Below are 21,226 nucleotides of genomic sequence, written 5' to 3'. Positions count from 1 at the left end.
CAGTCCTCTATCAAAGAAGTGACTACAAATCCTTAGGAGATCACAGGAGGCAGAAACAGGAAGGTCCTAACAGATCTTTCCATCCCTATGTCTCAGTGGTTTCCCAGTGAATGACTTTATTTGACTGGAGTGGGAATGGATCACATATGATCACTTCACATGGTTCCATATACAATCAGCAGCCCCATGCAGAGATCACCACTAAAGGGCCATTTCCTAACAAGTTTTCTGAGATAGTGAGCACTGTCCCATTTCAAAATTATGAACCTGAAGACATAAAGGCTCTTTAAAGTTTGACTAGTGACTGTGTACAACACATAAATCTCAGGACAAATTACAAAAGAAGTTCATCAGTGTCACTCCTCCCTTCCACATACATGGGAATATTTGCAGGGTCTCCAGTTTGCTTTCAGCACAAGTATTACTTCTAAAAAGGCAGGAAATGTGTTTCATATATTGTTTTGCTTCTTTCAGTCTTAACTGGAAAGACATAAAAGCTCCCACAGCTCAAAGCCCTGCACATAAACTATTTGAGTAACCACATTATACAACCATAAAATATCAACACATAATTTCTCATTAAAATATTTTCTTATCTCCCCCTATCTTACATCTGGCTGCAGAAAGTTTCAACTCAAATCTAATTATGAGTCCTGGCTGTTTTCTCTTTTACATAACATTTCTGCCTATTCACACAACTCCGTGGAACTGTTAATTAAATATAACTAACCCAAGACTACAGCCTGGCATACTAGCATTCTCATCATGGCCAGTCTTAAAATGACAGCTGTCCTCCCATCTTTAAAGGTCACAGATCATACCCGAAACTTGTCACAGACATACTCAGTGTCATCACAGCACATTAACTTCTTCAGGGGGGAAAAAAAATGCTTCAAACATAACGAGCTGGACTTTCCAGGCCTGTTCAGGCTATCTATTTTTCAAGCATTATTTCTCAGGTAACAGAAACTATCTGGCAGTCACACCAGCCAGAAGGAACATGCTCTCCTCTACATCATAGATGTACAGAAGACAAATAAAAGCATTTAGTTAAAGTTGAAAACCACACATTAAGTTAAATGCATTGCAGATTACAGATGGAGAGTTACTGAGGTTTACCTTAGTATCAGAAAGGGTAATGCAAGGATACAAATAGGCAAATGATGTCAAAGCAAGAACAGAGCTGCAAGAATTCAAGTAAAAGGCCCTAAAGACAGTGTGCAGCTCACCTCCCTTTTGCCAGACAGCAGTGACCTGAAGGCATTATGGAGCACTGAATTCCCCTTATTTGCAGACTAATGAGGCATGTAATGAGTGTAAGAAATGCTGAGCAGTGCTGCTTGTAGAGACAGTAACCTGAGGAAAGCAACAGGAGGCTCCGGCTGTGGGGAGGAATCACAGGGGTCATAAAATTACAGAATCTTAGAATGGTTTGGGTTGGAAGAGACCTTAAAGATCATCTAGTTCCAACCCCCTGCCATGGGCAGGGACACCTCCCATTAAGTGAACAGTATACAATGGGCAGGCCAACTCTTCGATTGGCAGGAGAACCTTCCCTCTACTCTCTCTTCTGAGATGTGGGGAAGGGCTTTGTATTTCTTCTAAATTTTCCTGGTGCCTGCAAGTCTGCTCTGTGTCTGGCATGAAAAGATGCTATTTTTGCTCATTAACATCTTCAAAAGCCCAGGTTTGGAAACAGAAGCAAAACAAATACATGGTTTTGATCAATTTATTTAGGGTGAATTTCAGTGAAAGGAGATCCAATAAATTAATTTGGGTGAGACAAAAAAATCTGGTCTTGAATTTTTCTCTTTTAAACCTGCAGTGAGTACAACAGAACTGCCCCAATGTGTACAGTGGGAGTAACAGGGCTGGAGAGTACCTTGCAGCTCCTTGGCTCAAGGATTTCCACCTTCAGGCAGATACTAGGATAAATAAAATCACTTCAACTCTCCTTTGGGCAGTTAAAGATTGTATTAATGCCTTAACAAACCTAAGCAAACCAAACCAAACAAAAAACAACAAACAAACAACAAAACCAAATACCATGTAAAATTTTTAGATTCTGAGCTTAAATGACACAGAAAATTAGAAAAATTAAGTCCTGGAGACAGTCCATAGAAAGACAATCCAAGACTGGGAGACCTGGCTTCCCTGTAGAACAGACACAGAAAATGTTTGGGGGTGACTTGGACTCTCCTTTAAAGAGTATTCTGCAGCTTATTTAGGGGGAAAATGGAGAATCTTGACAGGTTTGTTTGTGGGTTTTGGGGGGGTTTGTTTGTTTGTTTGTTTGTTTTAAGGAACAGCAGTTCAACATCTCCACAGCAGACAGATTCCACTAGTTCTTCAGGGATGCTCAAATCTGAACCTATATCTTTCCATAAGGGTAGAGATGGAGAAGATGGTATTTAAAAACCTGGCCTTCTATGGGATGCCTCAGATTCCTCAAAATGTACCTTATAACTTCATAAACCATCTATTGCAATATATTACCTCAGCTTGCAAATCTTGCTCTTCTGACCACCTAAGGAAAGACAGCGATGAGGCCAGTAGCTGTATTTGAACTAGAAAAGCTGAAGCCTGTGTGAGCACAAGAATGTAAAACAACTTCTCCATACAATTACTGGATGAAGGTCCTTGAGAGTTTTCAGACTGAGCTTAAAAGCAATTTAATGGAAGACAGCTTGCTCCAGAATGTAAGTCTATCCATTTCTCTGCCTGTTGAGGTTCATCTGAATGATAGTACAACCACCCAGCCTGTCAACCACTGCTCCCAACCTTTATACATCTGCAAACTCACTGCAAGTGCATTCTGTCCCTTTATTCAGGGACATTATTGTTATTCAAGTCATTAAACAGCACTAGTCCCAGTATCAGCTCTCTAGGTACACCAGTGACTGCCTCCAGCAAGATTACAACATTGTGCTCTGAAGTTCACCCAACATTTAGTCCAGCTCACTGCTGATTTATCCCAACCTTACTTCACCAGTTTCTGTGAGGATGTTATGTGAGACAGCACCAAAAGCCTTTCTGAAGCCAAGAGAAACAACACCCACTGCTCACCCCTCATTGACTTCAGCAGTCACCTGGTTGTAGAAGATTATCTGCTTGGTCAGGCATGATTTTCTCCTTCATAAATCCATGCTGACTACTCCAAATCACCTTCTTGTTCTTAGCACATCTGGAAATTATTTCCAGGATCAGTTGCTCTATCACCTTCCCATGGATCAAGGTGGAGCTGACCAGTGTACAGTTCCTGGGATCTTTTCCTCTTTGCCCTCCTTGAGGACAAGAAGTGACATTTGCTTTCCTCCCAGCTTCATATACTGACTGCAAATGGGAGGAAGCAAAGTGCTGGGCACTCTATCCTGAGCACTGTAAATTTGCTAACTAGAAAATTAGGCAGTCAAATACTTTAACTTTCTATTAAAATTTTGGCTTTAATTGTGCTTTATTAAACTCATAGCCTAGATTGGACATAACATTAACTGCAGTGTTTTACAGAGCCTTCTGGCAAAACACTCACATTTTACTATCTTTTTGAACTTTCAATGGAAAGTTTTTATATCTGTATCTATACATTTAATATATATATGTCTGCTTGCATGCATACACACACACACACATAGATACTTGCAACAGTGCCCTTTAAATAGTGACATTCTCTCACACTCACCATCTGGTTACCACGCAGGAGTCACAGTATTTTTATTACCCCTGTACAAGCAGTACCACAATGTAGAAAATTCAGCTATTGCTAGCTTTTCTATGGTGCCCAGTTCTAAAAGTATTACTCTTCTATAGCATATATTAATGTAAGCCATTAATAAGAGTTTGGAAACAATGGTTATGAAAATTTTCCAAAATGTCTGACACCACGAGACAGATAACAACCTGGCCTAAATAACCAGGTGGTACTTCTAGTATCATAATGAAGCAGAAAACAAAAAGGACAGATGGTTCCCAGTTGCATTTTGAATGCATCACTGCACAGACTGGTGTTAGGAACCCAAAGAGCAGAGGGTGGTACTGCTCATTTGGTGTCCAAGCTAGTTGTGCTCTTAGTAATTCAGTGACTTCTTTTGCCAGCTGTCCTCAGGACAAGAGCCCTAACCCAGAACCTTGCCATGGAAGGCTCTGATCACTTGAGTGGTTACCCAAACTTTTGCAAACCAGAGACTTCCCCAGTTGCTCTGCATTTGGAAATGGGTGCAATAGATCAAGGTTGTTACTAAGGGTAAGCTGCACACCTTGTTTGCTGTGACTTAGTTCTGGAAAGGCTTTAAAGCAGAAAGAAAATTACAGGCTTTCCTTAAATGCTGCTTAAATCACTATTTTAGAAGATTTAAGAAAGCAAGAAAAACATGAAAGGAAAAAAACAAAATTGTTACTAAGCTTCAGACTGGGAGGAAGAAAGATTTAGTAAAGCAGTTTTCTACATACCATGGGAAAAATAGTCTGCAGGAGCTGAAATGCCCAACCTACACATTACCCCACTAGCTACTCAAAGCATTTCACACAAAAATTAAACGTAGGAGTTTTTCTCCTATTAGATTTTAACATCATTAAAAAGCACAAATCTATTAAGAAATACAAATGGTCTGAACATGATCATGACTGGTGTTCCTAGATATGATGCTAAAAGGGTTAATAAACTTTGAGCTCCATATGGGAAATTCTTTGCAAATATTAACCACCTAGTGCAAGTCCAGCTGCATACAGCTTAAGGGATGACAGACACAGATAGATTAACAAATGTGCCCAGGTCACAGAGATAGATGAGACTTCTCTATTTCAATCTAACCTGAAGGTTAAATTGGATTATCTAATGCCTAGTCAACCTGCTTCCTTTCTGTTACACTCAGAATTTAGCAGATATGCTGTGTATTTCTGGAAAGGACACACCAGGCAAGTCTGTGGCTGTTGACAATTTGCATATAGTTCTAGGCAGCAATAGACACAAAGCTCTGAAAGACAGTAGTTTCATTTTTTCAGAGGATCCACCCACTTTCAGAATAACACATGTGAGTATCTCAGATCCATTTACTGCCATACTGAAATCAATGTCCCCTATTACAAAGAAGATGGTGTCAGAGAGAGTTACAACATCTCTCCAAAAGCTGGATCCAACACACACCTCAAATCCTACATTTCTTGTGTTCCAGTTCTGAATAATCTTTGTGATAATGCTCCCATCCTTGTGGGAAACCATGAACAAGGACTACAGGCAGGACAATTTATCATTCTTCTACACCAAATATAAAGTGAGATAAACCAGCATTAACATCCTGAGGAATTGCACCTTTCATCATCTTGCTTTTAAGATGGCTTTAAAGGCATTGCTAAATTTGACTTTCCATCTCCATTGCAATTGTTTGTTGCTGTTTGAAAACTCATTGTCACTCCTGGCATTCAGCATTACTGAGAGCAATTGCTGGTGATTTTAGTGTCTAATTACCCTCCTTGCCATCCTGGCAAGCACCAGATGCTACAAGAAAGATGCCAGAAACCCACAACAGAGGACAGTAATGCAATAAACAGCTTTTCAGGAGGCTACCCTTGCCAGAGCTTTTCTCCAGCGTTGACTGCACTAAAATATGAAGTTTTATCCACTGAAAGTGATGTGGCGTTCACTCTTACAATAATAAATTTCTACTTCAATCATGCCAAGTATTTTGCCTCAGTAACCTCTTGTGGAAGTGACTTTGAGAGATACTATAACAATTATATGGGAATTTTAACAATTCTTATATTTAAATTATACACTATGAATAAAAATTAGTAAACACCTGAATAAACAAACTCATGGGGAATACAATCGTTTCATTATAGTGTGATCTTTCAGCAACAAATACAAAGGATGGTTTTTTTGGTTGCTTTTTTTGGGTCATAATATGTGAATACACTTACCACTTTCTGGTCTGAGAGGTAAACTAACAGGTGGACACAGGTTAGGCATGGTGTTTTTCAAGTCAGCTAAAAGCAAAAAAAAAATATTTGAAAACAATCACACTTCAAGGTTTAAAATGCAACCAATATCTCAACATTTACACCATTACTTCTGGGATCTGAATGCTGCATATTCTCAACACAGAGTGCAAAGCAGCTTTGCTATCTAACCCTTTTGGGCTTCTACAAGAAATCAGTCATCTCCAAATTTCTGTATTTATAAACATGCCCACAAACACTTCTAAAAAATGTAGTTCTTTATGAACAATGCTTTTCAATAGTTAAGTGGTTTTTTCTATGGCCCTCTCTGCATGTTTTTTTCTGCATCATGAGAGACCCAAGATTTTCCCTGCTTCCTGATCAGAAAGCTGGAATTTCTTAAAAGGAGAAGAAACAAATCATTTTCCAGAAGGATGCATTTCAGATTAAAATTTAAATAATCATTCATATTCTCTATGCAAAAAACTTCTCATTTGCTAACATTCCCTTTAAACGTTTCATAATTTTAAACAACAAACAAGAAGTTTCTTCTGCACATCCACATTTTCTAAAATATTTTCGCTGATCAAATCAATTATAAATTACTAAGACAAAATAAGCCACCATCCCTACAGAAGCTAAAGAGAGAGATCAGGTTTTCTTTTTCCTTGTTCCACTTCATATTGCCTGTGCAGGTAAGCAATAGTTACTTCTAAAAATTCAGGAGTTTCACCATTCAGGAGTTTCACCATTCATGTTGACAAGAGTTAAGAACTGGGGCTATCCAGAACTCTCTTTAAAATGCTACCCTATTATGTTCCCTACTGACTGAGTCAGTTCCCTACTGACACACAAGACTGTGTGTCTACATATGAAGTCAAATTTCTAGAGAGAGGGCTCATATGCCAACATTTTGTGAAACATGGAGACACAAGGACCTGCCTACATCAAGACTGCAGCTAAAACCAAAGCCCTGCTTCATGCTAACATCCCACTGCCTACGGTAAATTCCTCCCTCAGATTTCATTGATTTTCCCTTTCAACCTCAGAGATTTCTTTTTCCTCTTCCTGGCTCCCAGAGCTCCAACACACTGGTACAACTAATACAAATTTTTGTCTGTAAATATCTCTATTTGCATAAACATCTGTGCCTTGCTCTATGTTAGAGTGGAAACACATCTGAAGCTTCTCCATTATGTAAGGAAATGTCACCACCATCTACACCTCCACTTCACCTTTCTACCATTCTCAGTTCAGGGACAGGGAACTGCTTGGAAGTGTCCAGCACAGAGGCACCAAGATGATGAAGGGAGTGGAACATCTCCCTGTGAGGAAAGGCTGAGGGAGCTGGGGCTCTTCTCTTGGAGGAGAATAAGGGGTGACCTCATCAATGGTTATAAATATGTAAGGGGTGAGTGCTTTTCTCAGGGGTGACTGACAACAGGACAAGGGGCAATGTTTATAAACTGGAGCATAGGTGGTTCTGTATAAATATTAGCAAGAAATTTTTCACTGTGAGAGTGACAGGGCACTGGAACAGGTGCCCAGGGAGGTTGTGGAGTCAGTCTCCTTCTCTGGAGACATTCAAAACCCAGCTGGATGCATTCCTCTGTGACCTCGTGTAGGTGACCCTGATCTGTCAGGGGGCCTTGGACTCAATGATCTTTCAAGGTCCCTTCCAACCCCTGAATTTCTATGATTCTATGAATGAGGGCTTTCTTTACATTTACCAACACTGTAAAACATGGTGTATTAGCAGGATATCTGACTTACCTCTACATAACTTTTATTGGAATTATCTTTATGTCACATGCCCTGGGCACTAAATATCCACACTTCATGCCTCTCTTCTCCACTTGGATATCAGTCCTTCTCTACTGTGCAAGAACTAAGGGAGTCTAAAGCAGAAAAAAGGACTCCTAACTCAATTTGTAACCCTCATTCCATTAACATTGACAGATTTGCCCCCACGGGGCCTCACTGCTTTCAGCAAAGTTCGACAAGGTACTCCATTCAGACTCAATCATTTGCCATCCTCCCATACAGAGGATAAAGTCAGATGGTCATCGTCCTTATTCTTTCAGTTAACTCAAAATTTAACAAAGTAGAACTACAGCAACTCATGAAGAATGTTACAAAAGACAAACACATTAAGAATTTTCAATGAAGTAACAGAAATTTTTGTTTCACTATGGAAAAGGAAATTAATTTTGACTAGATCTGCTTTGATTCCTCTTGAGGAAATAACCTAATCTCTCATAACTTCTGTTTAAATGTGTGATGGCCTCTTACTGTTTGAAGAATACAGTGCTACCTTAGAATTTGGTAGACAGACAAAAGTGGGGTTTTAATTCTGTAACAAATCCAACCCTTTTGAAGCTATGCATACACACACACTGTTAAACCACAACACAAAATATATTTGGATACCAACATTGGCCACAAGTCTCAGATAGAACATAAGAAATTAAATTATACCTCTTTGGGGTATTTTTATCACTTTTCTATTAAAATGGAGATTGAAAGACCTTTCTTTCCCTTGCACATATTTGTCTGCTTTTTTTATTTGTAATCCATGTAAATGAGTCCTCCATCTGAAAGCTTCTATACATTAAAGCTAATCAATAAGCTTCAATGGACAGGAACCAGTCAATAAGGCCACACGCCTTGCATTGCTTACCAGGCTTCTGATACCAGCCAAACGGGTGTATTCTGACTTCAGCATTTGGTGAATTACAATCTGAGACTTGCCAAGCACTTCTTGTTTCCTCAGCACACATCTGGATTCCGAGGCTGTTCAGAGTCAGGCACATGATCTTTCCACCTGCCAGAAAAAGACCCAGTTACAGAAAATTTTCCTCTTTCGGGTAGTATTTTGAGGGAAGTGAATACAGCACAGTTTCACAGAGTTAAGTTGAATTCCACTAATAAAAATCAAAGGAAGGAAATACCTAATATGGGCCAAATTTTACTATTGTTGAAAATAGTGACGAAAAAAATCACAATTAATTCAATATGTGTGAAGGTGGGTAACAGCATTATGATCCATCAAGGTCACCAGGAGTATTTCCACAGAGCAAAGATCAAGACCTATTCTTTGAGCAAACACCTCTTTTTGATTATTGCAGTCCTGGAAGTTAAAGATCTACAGGTATGATGAAACATGGCCCCTGCTTACAACAGGGCAAAAATTCTCCCTTTCAAAGATGTAGTGTGAATATTTCCGTACTTGAAAAATATGTAGTTTGAAACAGAGCTGGCAGTTTCTTTGGAGATTTATCCAGAGTCATTACTGAAATTTCTCTTGACTATATGACTGCCAGGATTGTATGTCCAAAATTCCACAGATAACAAATATTAACCAGGTAAACTAACAGGTTTCACCTTTGCATATTCATTGCTTATAAATCCTTAATTAATTTTACAGCTTTTTAAAGAAACTTAAAGTCATATTCAGTTAAGAGTTCAACTTTTACATGGTCATAGTGAAGGTATGAAAAATGCCATCTATTTTTCATTTGAGCAGTAAGTCCAGTCTAAATTACAGTAGATTAATTTTCCAAGCTACCCATTTTTGACTGTGTGAAATTAAATACAAGTATTTCTGAAGTGTTGCAAATTCCCAAATGAACTGTAAAACCAGCATGGTCCCTAATGACCTCAGGGAGAGCTGATTAGCACATGACACCTCTGAAAACAAGGTTAGCCATTTTAGAGGCCTAAATCTGAGTTTGGAATAAAACAGAAAAAAATATTTAATTGACTTTTACCTGGATGGCATCCAATTTTAAACACATGCTAAAGACTTTGTTTTAAACAGAGCACTTCCTTTACAGGCAATGGAGAGAAAGAAAAGTACCTCCAGAACAGAATTCAGTCAACCAAATGACCCCACAGTTGTGTTTATTTCTCTTTCTGCTGATTACAGAAGGAGCACAGGGTGGCAACACCCCTTAACTTTGCCATTTCAGGTGAGTAAAATGTGTTTGTTTGACTTTCTAGTGGCTTTGAAGCCATTCATACTTCTAAAGATAGGATTTCCTCACACAAACAGAAATCCTACTTGAGATGTTAAAATACTAAGGAGGAAAAGATAGGCAGCCTCTGTCCTCAACTAATTTTTCTCAAGTAGAAGACTAAAATCTGGGAGCAAAGAAGTTCAGACATCCAAGAAAACCAAAAGGCTAAGCTGCCCTCAAGTATCTATGGACATTTTATGTGCTTTATGTGCATTTAATTTCAGTAATATTTAGGTTTCTAAGACCCTTAGGCTTTAAAAATAAAATAAGATGAAAAAAAGTCACGAAAAATTGTCAACCAACATTTTGGAAGAGGGATTGATAAAAGATAGCTAACAGTTCCCTGTTTGAATTCAGTTTGAATACCATGCTGTTGGAACTGAAGCCTCTTAAGGACTCATTCTCATGAAGTTTTCTTAATAATTTCTGGGATGGGTGGTGTGTCAGTGGGCTGAACTAGCAATGGTTCTGGTTACTCAGAAATGTGGTAAATAGAGTTGTGTAAGATCTGCAAAGTCTTCTAAAGTGCCCTTCACAGCACTGAGATGGTAAAGGTAAAGGATGGTGAAGTCTGGAATAATGAAGGGAGACTGATACTGCTTAAACATAAAAATGGTGAAAAAATACCTGATGACTGTGAGTCATTAAAGAAGCCAAATCCTGTACAACAAGGGTCAGCATCACACCAACGTTCACATTCAAAAAATCTGGGAGAGGAAAAACATCATTACTCTTAGTACCATTAATAATCTGGCTCTGTCACGGAGAAGGGAAGAGAGGATATTGCATAGGGAAGAGACACTGAGAACCTGTAAAGGTGCCTTTATTTAAAGACTGCTTCATGGTTCTTTACACTGCATATATTTTCCATTTTTAGATGTAATTATATTTGATCAATATACATCTACCAGAATACATCTAATAACTTTGATATCTGCACTAAAATTGCCAGACAAAATTAATTTGGTGTATTAGAGCCAAATGATTTATCTGTCCACCCAGCAATGTAATAGCAGTATTTATTTATACAAATATAACATAAAAATTCATATATATATATGTATGATATATAATTACTAATTATTATTTTATTTATAACTCAATTGTAACTTTTTAAAAATCATATGCTTTTTTTTTCTTTATTAAACATTCTCAAATTATGCTGTTCTTGGATCAATACACCTGATCCCCTTCATCTGCCTAACAGGGCCTTGGTATTAAAGGTATGACTGAACTTTGCAGATAAGCCAAAGGAACAGTGGTGTCCTACCCATCTGAAACAGCTTTTTTGCTCATGTCAGTCTTATTCCTCACAGAGATCCCCATTACTTTCTGGAATGGTATGCGTGTGTAGAAGCTCTTCACAGAACTTTTTAGAATGACTGGAAGGAAAAAGAAAAAATTAGAAAAATCAGCTACGTTGCAATTTATATATATTGGTCAAGTAATCCCATGGTAAGGGTAAATTTTATGTTTCTGTGCTACAACAATCCTGACCTAATGAAAGGTAATTTTACATTATCACAGTAAACTTCTGATGCTGAGGCCTGAAGATGAATAGAAATCCAACAAGTGAGAGCTCTAAAAGCTGAGAAAAAGTACATCACCAGAGTATGACTTCCAGCCCAGGGCTTCTGCTTCTGAGACCTGTATTGACCTTTCTGAAAGGTCCAAAAACTGGGGGACAACTCCAGATTGGAAGACTCCATCACACTCATGCATTAGTTAATTTGTGCTACACTTTGAGCTCCCCAAAAAGACACAATTTAATAGTTTATTTCAGAGGACCCCTAAATTTTTCACAGCAGAATTAGTCTCCTGTACAGTGATAACAGACTTGTTTATCCAGATTCCTCACATGAGCCCTATGAAAAAATCACTGAGCTTCCCAACTATTCAAAGAGCAGAGGTTAAAATCCAGATTTCAATTATTCTGAACTTGCTAAAAAACAAACAAAAAAAATCAACCCATATTACACTCAAAAACATCCAATTTTTGTACTGATTAACTACCGTGGAAATTCTGATGGTAGAAAATGGGATTGGTGACAACCCAATGGCATTCCCATTTCACTACACTACAGCAACATTTAAGACACGGTGCTTAAATTATCTGAGCTACCATTTGCTTCTATCAATTGAGAATAACTGAGGTGGAGAGCAGACCTCATGGTTAAGAGCTTTCCATTCTGAACTGAAAATGAAAAACCGTACTCAGAAAAGTCTGGCCTTTCCCTGTAGCATTGCTTCCCAGGGTTCATTCACAGATTCAGACTTGTTATTTCAGAATCAAGACCCAAAGCACAAGCTTACATTACCAGGGTTAAAGCATACATCATACATCCAAATCCCCAGACTTGCCTATTTTTCGATACAACGTCTGTGGCTGCCAGGGTAGTACAGTTGCACAGTTTTCTGGTATTTGACTGACACTGCCATCACAAATCTGTGCCTCTGGATAGAGGGTGCACACAAAGTATGTGCCTGTGGCATTCTGAAGATCTGCCATTCGACAGAACTCATCTTCTTCTGCACAACCTAGGAGGCAAAGTCACTAAGAGTTACACACACACAGAGGTTTCTCACCTCTCTCCCTCTTCATGTCTTCAGCCCACTTAAAGCAAACAGCAAAAAGTGAGAATATCAACATCATTTTATTACAGTGCAAAAGAAACAGGGACAGATTCTGTTTCTTGTGACACTGAAGAACAGGTTTACCTGGAGAGCACAGAAATCTGTGAGCTGTTGACTGGAAAGCTCCACTCCCCTGTGTGTCAGTGATTACTCTCATGTTTGGGGCCACACTAACTCTGTGATTCTGGGAGATCTCTCTCTTTTTTCTTTTTTACACATTTGGCATACAAATCGTATATAAAATAACTGCATCAGTTGTGGGTGTCTCATTTAAAGAATGAAAACAACAAAAACATCAAATATGATCTACGATGTCTTTTCCTGCAGTGTTCATACATTACATTAAAAAATACAAGTTACTTTTCCTGAAGCAAGTGCTAAAGCATCTGCTTGTAGCAAGTTGCACTGAAATTTGCCTTAAGTTAATAATGCACCTTTGGAAAAGACACAAAGCTTTCAGACTTATTTCTTCATTACAGTTTCAATGGATTCTGTGAATATTTACCTCAGTGCTTCATTTTAAGCTTCCATAGCTCTACTGACTTCTTGCAGTGATGTTCATGCATGTTTAGTGCTCTCTGCTCTGCCTTCCTGGTAGTGAAAGGTAGAAACTCTTCTCCATTTATCCTCTCAATACCCCAAATATCTGCATTTTACTTTCCCCTTTTCCGACTATGTCATCTATCTATTTGGAGGGGTACCTGTCTAGAAAACAGAATATTGCCTAAGCTGTATCTTCTACTTTTCCTGTCCACAACAGGGATTGATGGGTACCCTTTCTGCCACATTCAAGACTGTAAGGAAGAAACAGGTATCTCCTTTAGCAACTTCTATGAATATTTTTGTTTCAAAAACAATCTCTGAGTCTATAAAGTCTACTCATAGTGACAATAATACCTATTAAAAATTCTAATTACTTATTATTCCCTACAGAATAATGGTCTCCGATATGTCTTACGTGTGAGACACCAAAGTGCAGCTTCTTCTGCTGAGTACTTCTGCCTGAAGACCCAATATTGCTGGTATGAGAGAGAATAGCTCTGGTCACTTCGTATCTGGCTCTTGTCCATTAGGTAGAAAAGATCCTTGGTGGAATCTGAAATCCAACAAAGAAAAAGAAACAAAACAAACTAACAATGAACTGGAATAAATTAAATTTATTTCTATATAAAATTCTTCCTTTCACAGATAAACAGAAATGAGTTTTGTAGGGCTAGCACACATGAAACACTCTTTCTAATAATGGAATTGTCCACCCACAATTACTGATGCTTATTACTCCTAGATTATGCTTCCACAGACCACAATAAATAACACCTTTCCATCACCTGCCTGTGATCTTTAGATCAGTGATCTTTAGACCAGTGCTTTAGTATGCAGTGCTTTACATTTCCTGAGCTCCCCCTGAAACAAAACTATTTGAGGCTGTTTTGAAATTAGGGTCCAATATTGAAAGAAATGCACACTTCTTCACTGATCTCTTACAAATTTCTTCTTAAAAACCTTATTATTTATCAAATGTCATCAGCAGGTCTCATCCCCAGTGAATCCAACATTTTGAGAGATCGAGTTACTTAATTTTACATGCACTGAAACTACTAGAAAAAAATTAAAACAGGAAAGTAAAGACATCTTGATGATTGCAGCTGAAATGCTGAAGTACACATCCTGGGTGCATGTATAATAGCTTTGAACTTTCTGTCAGAAAAAAGATGTTACCATGTGCTTTAATGATAATTATCAGGTAATGAAAACTCTGAAGACGTTTAAACTCTACACACTCTCCCTTCCATCTTCTGCTGCCTTTTTCTGTCCACCCTTATGGCAATACCTGACAACATTAGATCATTCTCTGTCGTCAAAGCAGTAGCATCACACGCAGAGGTTTTTGTTCGGGTGACCATATCAGAGCCTGGAATGTAATAGGATTAAACATTAAAAAAAAAAATTAAATTAAATTAAATATTTTCAACTGTGCCATTTAGGAAAACATTCTAGGTAGTTTAACTTTACTAACAGATGAATCAAAAATTAGTAAAACCATCTGGTTGATGCCCCCCTCCCTGGAAGTGCTCGAGGCCCTGGGATAGTTGGAGGTGTCCCTGCCCATGCAGGGTGGTTGGAACTGGGTGATCTTTAAGGTCCCTTCCAACCCAAACTATTCCAGGGTTATATGATTCTATGATCTATGTATAACTGCAGAAAGCCTGTTTGAAGGATAAATGTAGATGCCATATTGACAATCATGATGCCTTCAGCATCAGGTCTCTGGAGGCTGGGTGTACTTATAAAGCAGTATCACAAATCATTTGTTCAAGTCTTGCTATTTAAGTCATGACATTCAGAAAGTAAAGTTGCAAAAGCAATACATGCATAATTATGCTGATCAAAGTAACTCACTTAGTTACATATAATGTGCCAAAATATTATGGTACCTGGACACTGCTGAAACAAAGACAAGTGTCTCCATGACACCCCTTTTTTCACAGATATTAAAAGTTATAAAGCTTATTTTCTGCCACAAGAATTTACTCAAGTTTCAGGAAACTGACAGTAGCAGAATTACTCCAGATTACTCTGCCCCTGCCAGAAAAGACTTTAAAGAAGTCTCAATTTGGACAGTGAGAATGCCACTTCCATTATGAAACACACTTCTGCCTCTGCCCACAGTTCACCATAAGCTTTTATAGCAATTTCTGTGAGATAACTCACCTCTCCACAGGTAAACTTGCTGAAAGGTAGTAAAATTTCTTTCTTCTTCTTCTATCAATTTAGAAGCTAATTTAAAAAAATTAAAAAAAAAAAAAGATAGCTTCTCAGATTGAACAGGTAGTATAGAAATGCTCAGAAAATACATTAAAAACATCACTAGACTGTGCATCACTTTACTCAAAATACAAGACCCTAAGAAAGTAGGATCCTGGTGCTACTCTAGGTGTGGGCTGCCCAGGCTTTAATCTATTTTTCAGTCACTTTTTTTTTCTGTGCAGCTCTGGGCATCTCTTTTTGCTCCAGAGTTTACCTTTCTTTCAGATTGTTCGTTTTAATCTGTCTGAATTAAATACTGAAAGAATCACAGGCTGACATACTAAACACATTCTTGACTTTCATTAATGTTCACACAGTAAAACATGAGAGGTCTATCTATATAACAATGTAAACAGAGTTCTTATTCTTTTATAATTGTACAGATATGGATCTGCTTAAGAAAAAAACATGGAAGTATAAGCACAGGGTGATGAAAAAGTCAGAGTCTGCAAAAGAATTTAATAAAAGTAATGTAAATTGAGATAATTTATTTACATACTTCCACTGAACACTTGTCCTCCCAGGGTGAAAGAAAACATCTTCTCTTTTTCATCATAGCTCACACCTTTGCATATTCCACCTATGATGGATGCTGGTGTTGGACTCCAGCCATTTGCATTGCAGATCAGCACATCTGGAGAGCTCATCAAACTACACAAAATGGTACCTAGGTTCAGGCAAAGAAACAGTTTCATAGCTCCAATAATGTTTTGCACCCACACAGCTTTTCAGCCAAGCATTCCAATACTGTCCCTAAATGACAGTCAAACCTGTGTCACTGAGACAGATACCATTTAATATTGCTCTGAAAAAAAAATTAAAATAAAAATATAAAAATAAAAAAATATGTGTAAAAAAAAAGAAGAAGAAAATCAGAGCTAACTGGAGTACCTAGGATAGCAATTCATTCTTGTACTGAATTGAGAAAGGGAAGTTGAGGTGAGACTTTTTATCACTCTAACTACAACTTACTCATCTACAACTAACTGAAAAGAGATGGCAGCTATGTGGGTGTTGGTCACTTCTCCCAGGTTACAAGAGGAAACGTCCTCATGTTGTGGCACAGGATTTTTAGACTGGATATTAGGAAAAATTTCTTCACCTAAAGGGTTGTCAGTCACTGGAACAGGCTGCCCAGGGAAGTGGTGGAGTCAGCAACACTTGGAGGTATTTAAAAGACACCTAGATGTGGTGCTGAGGTGGACTTGGCAGTGCTCTAGGTTAATGATTGAACTCAATGATCTTAAAGGTCTTTTCCAACCAAAACACTTCTATTACATTTTATTCTATAAACATTTATATCCTGCTTTCCAGAGATTTCAAGCCCATACTATTACCACCTAATAAAATATTACTTTTATCTGATAATTCCCCACAATGTTCTCAGCAATTTATAGGACCATGGAGATATATTCAATCTTTTGGCAACCTTACAATCTCAGGCTCTGAATCAAGAAAGCACTTATATTTTTACTGGGATGGTTTTCTGGATTGGTACCTGATTTCAGTCCATCCAGGCCTGAATCTCTCCCAGCCTCATGATTTGGGCTGGGAGGACCAGGATGCTCAAGGCCAGGTGTTGTAGCATCAGGCTGTTACCATAGCATCTAGAAAATATTCAGCTCTTACTCTGTACTTACTGTCCCAGCTCTGCAACATTCACCCTCTCCACACCCACTTCTACATCCACAAGTATGGGGAACCCAAAAATTGGATGGTAAACATAAAAAGAAATGGAGCTACAAGATCACCTAGAATGTTTTTATGAAAAAAATGTGAGAAGCCAAAGCAGAATATAATTTCCTGGAAAAATTTGCTTGACAACTTCCACAGAGAAAGTTTTCCAAAATCTAGGATCAGTTTCTACTCAGAACTAGGGAACTGCTTGCCACATAGCACCCAGCAGCATGTCTTAAAAATTAAGAGCCTGCCTTTTACATCTTGAGACATTTCAATTAGGACTGAATGTTTCCTGTAGGAAATGCACCTCCAGTGGGAAAGTTGACCCCATGAGAACTCAAAATGAAACTAGAAAAAAATAGGGATGGATGTTAAGTGCTTAAATATGCTGGTGGAAATCTGGGCTCTGCCTAAGTCCCAGACTCTGTCCATACCACTCTTACTTACTCTCCTAGCTAGACACAAAAACTTAGATTATAGCATTCCTGTATGCACTAACATACTGCATCAGGTTGCAGGGGAAGTTGTGGATGCCCCATACCTGGAAGGGTCAAAGCCAAGTTGGATGGAGTTTGGAGTAACCTGGTCTAGTGGGAGGTATCCTGTCCATGCAGGGATGTTGATGTTGGAACCAGATGATCTTTAAGGTCCTTTCCAACCCAAACCACTCTGTGATACCATGAATATTCCCTATTTGGCATCCTAATTTCCTGCTTCAGAAAGGGATCTGATTTACATTTGCACAAGGACTTTGTCTGGAGGAACCATCTTAACTTCCCCATCAGCTGAAAGTCACACACTTCCAGCAACCAACCTGTGTCACAGGGGGGAACGGGGCTGATTATCTCATCCAGATGCAGACATCTAAAGTGAGTGAAAAGAATTGGCCTTTCATTACATCCATTTGTCTCCAAAAACAGCTTGCTACCTTTTAAGCTGTATCTCTGCTGGTCCTGGCCAAGTCTTGGGCATTACTTGAATTCTGCCTACACCATAAAACATCAGTGATGCAGAGACAGGCTGCTGACACTGGTATGATGTACAACACTGTGTCCAAAAATGAGTTCTATTCGGTTATCACAGGTTTTCTATGGCAAATTTTTTGGAGTTAGACAATACCTCCATCAAGTGGAATCTGACTCAAGATGAAGCCATCACAACAAGAGTCCCTGCTGCAAGTCTGCCGACAGAAGAGCTGAGCATCAGCTGGAGGTGTGGTGGCTGCTGAGAACACCAGGGAGCGATAGACACCGGAAAGCACGTTCTGAAAACTGGTCCTTTCAAAAGTCTTGAGTCCCGATGAGTTAAATTCTTGTCCTGGGTGGTCAGAATAGGAAGGAAATGTTTGGAAGAGTTCAGAAGGAGAGGGGATGCTTTTAGACTGCCTGCAGACTGGAGCTGGTTGAAAGTTTTATGATAAAAACTCAGCCTTAAAAGTCTTTTTCGGGACTTGGAGGTTCAAGCAGAAGATGCAGCCACCAAGTGGTTTGGTGTAATTACACACAGGTAGTTTTTCAAAATACATTGCCAGGAAAAACAGCTCACTGCACCAATAAGAGATCTTAAGTTGATGTACATTGTAAAGTTGGCAATATTCCATTTTCAAGCTCTACATGAATGACTCCCAGGTATAAATGAAACAAGTTTATCTCATTAAAAAAGTAAAATGTATAATCTGACCAGCAGGATTGCATCTGCAATTAAGGCTTCTGATGACTAGATGCACAGGTAAGAGGACATGATTCATATAATTCTGGACCTTGGTAGTATTATTAACTAGACACATAGAGTAGATCTGGTATCAACAAGATTATACTGATTTCCACAACCTCAGTGAACTTTTCGTTTTTCAGGTGAGACTTTGCTTTTTATTTTTATTATTATTATTGATAAATGGTGAGTCAGACAGAAGTTAACAACCTGGATAGAAGTTAAAAGAAAGCAGAGACAGCACAGAGTTTTGAAAGACACCATGAAGCATTCTGCATTTAGCTGTCTTGTTTCAAATTTGGGATGAGGCTTAAATAAAGTTGGACACACGTTGCATGGGACATGCAGTGGTATCAATCACACCTAGGCAAAATAAAAATGTATCTTGTACATTCACTAGTTCAGTTTCAGATTCACTGGAGAGCACATTACTTCTTGGCTGGCACACTAGTAGGACAATTCACAGTCAAAATTAATGTAAACTATCAAATTATGCACAATAATTAATAATTAATAGTCGTTAATAATGCCTTATACCCTAAAATAAAAACTTTTTAATAAAAATAAATCGTGGTATAATGAAATAGAATAGAATAGAAAACAGAATAATATATTGGATTAAAACTGAGTTTCTGTGGGACTATCTGCCATCACAATGTCTTACAAAAGCTGTATTCCTAATTTCTGGGGAACAAAATATGGGAAGATTTGCTGAGGTTTCTGGTCCATCAATAAACGTTAAGATCTGGAAAGATTTACATCACCTTGAACAAAGATGCTCCCCCACTTTTAATAATGGTCCTACATAGACATAACTACAAATTTGGGCAGTACAGTCTAACACTAGATGAGTGATTCCCATTTGATACCTCTCTTCAAGTAGACCACCACTGCATCTCCCTCTGGATTCCTGACATGAAGTAGGCAGTTGAGACGACCAACACCAGTGGCAGTGGGGTTCCCCAAAACACCTTGCACCTGAGACAGAAAACAGGAATGCAAATTAAATACAGCCTAACTGATTTTCTCTCCTAAAACACATTTGCCTTATTCAGAAACTTATGGGGAGGAATTAACACACATGGCTTATAAGGACCAGGGTTCTCTGTGGTCATTTTTTATTCTATCAAATATATTCAACTCCCTAGTGTTTAAAAGTAGTGAACAGAAAGATGCTACAGAGCTAAATACCACACAACTCAAGCCCTGGTCTAGAGTACTGAGAAATTATTGTTTCAGGTGACCTTATTACCAACCTGGAAACTTCTAGTTTATCCAAATAAATCCCAAATTAATCAAGGTAACCCAATTTCCAGAGTGTCGGAGCTCAGCGTGTTTTATGAACAGAAGTGCTGTGTTACATTTCAACAAAACACAGACATTCAAGTGTGACTTTTGGAAACATCTGGGTGTAGTTTCTTTACTCTTTTGCAGTGATTTATCACTGCCATAGTGAAGAGCAACGTCCAAGGGGCAAGGAGCAGCCTGCTTTTCTTCTGTGAAGCCATCTACTTATATTGAACTTACAGTATGATGTTAAACACATATTTTTAATGTGATCATTTTTACCAATCCAGAGGGGGTGCAGTTGAAGTTGACTTCAGCAGAACTGTATAATTCACAGAGAACTTCAGCACCAGCAGGAGTTACTGTTGCAAAGCCACATGCATCTTCTTTCTCACAGGCTGAAAAACAGGGAAGAAATTGGTTTCCTGGCATTTCATCTGCAAAACCGCTGCTATAAATTCCATTGTTTAATGCCCTTTGTCTAATTTTTCACAGCTCTGTCTGACTGCAAGCACATGAATTTCATTATCCAGATGAGTTTTAGTATTCAACTATTTTAGCAGTGGATTAGGTTTTTAAATTAAATTAATACAAAAAAGTCGTTCATCACCTGATGAGACAAACAGCTGAGGTGTGTTTAACCACCCACTCAAATATTTAATGTCTGATGAATAATTTTGCCTGAGAGAAGCAGGGAGAACTCTCATTAGCTACTCTGCCAGCACATCACATCTGCCTGATGTGGCAAACAAAACTCCATGGCAAACAGCCTGATGCTGATCCAGATAGCAGAGTAATAGGGAAACATGGAATTCTTCATTCATGCTGGCAACCTACACAGCAATCACCTGGTCATGGCAAGGGAGTAAGCAGCCATCCCCCTCCAGATTTAGAAGTGGCTGGAGATCCTTCTGCCCTTGCACACTTGCCACTTACTTGCTCTGCTCCTCAGACTGGAGGTGAAGTTGTTTCCAAATGTCTTTAGTATAAAATCAGCCAGCTTAGAGAAAACATGATCAGAAATGTAAATTAAGCTGTCTGACTTTCTGCAGAACCAGAGAGGGAAAGATTTACCCTTACCCTTCAGTGAGCACCCCAGCAGTAATATTTTGTAGTAGTGCTGCCATTTTACAGTGTATATAACTTATAATGAAAAT

At 38.5% G+C, this 21,226-nt stretch overlaps 1 protein-coding gene across 1 annotated transcript in view; it reads right to left on the bottom strand.

The window, feature by feature from the left end:
• TG (thyroglobulin) overlaps positions 1 to 21,226 on the bottom strand; it is a 156,078-nt gene that overhangs the window by 84,776 nt on the left and 50,076 nt on the right. Inside the window, exons 24-35 of the mRNA XM_071736933.1 lie at positions 20,352 to 20,467; positions 19,652 to 19,760; positions 18,192 to 18,389; positions 15,892 to 16,059; positions 15,297 to 15,362; positions 14,416 to 14,496; positions 13,543 to 13,680; positions 12,312 to 12,488; positions 11,221 to 11,332; positions 10,578 to 10,657; positions 8,612 to 8,755; positions 5,914 to 5,979 (exon numbers count right to left, since the gene is read on the bottom strand). Of these exons, the coding sequence (XP_071593034.1) occupies positions 5,914 to 5,979; positions 8,612 to 8,755; positions 10,578 to 10,657; positions 11,221 to 11,332; positions 12,312 to 12,488; positions 13,543 to 13,680; positions 14,416 to 14,496; positions 15,297 to 15,362; positions 15,892 to 16,059; positions 18,192 to 18,389; positions 19,652 to 19,760; positions 20,352 to 20,467 (1,455 nt within the window). The remainder of the gene's footprint in view (positions 1 to 5,913; positions 5,980 to 8,611; positions 8,756 to 10,577; positions 10,658 to 11,220; positions 11,333 to 12,311; positions 12,489 to 13,542; positions 13,681 to 14,415; positions 14,497 to 15,296; positions 15,363 to 15,891; positions 16,060 to 18,191; positions 18,390 to 19,651; positions 19,761 to 20,351; positions 20,468 to 21,226) is intronic.

This window comes from Heliangelus exortis, chromosome 2 (assembly GCF_036169615.1).
Source record: "Heliangelus exortis chromosome 2, bHelExo1.hap1, whole genome shotgun sequence".
Taxonomy (NCBI): domain Eukaryota; kingdom Metazoa; phylum Chordata; class Aves; order Apodiformes; family Trochilidae; genus Heliangelus; species Heliangelus exortis.
The sequence above is the reverse complement of the archived record's forward strand: the minus strand, read 5'-3'. Positions and strand labels throughout refer to the sequence as shown.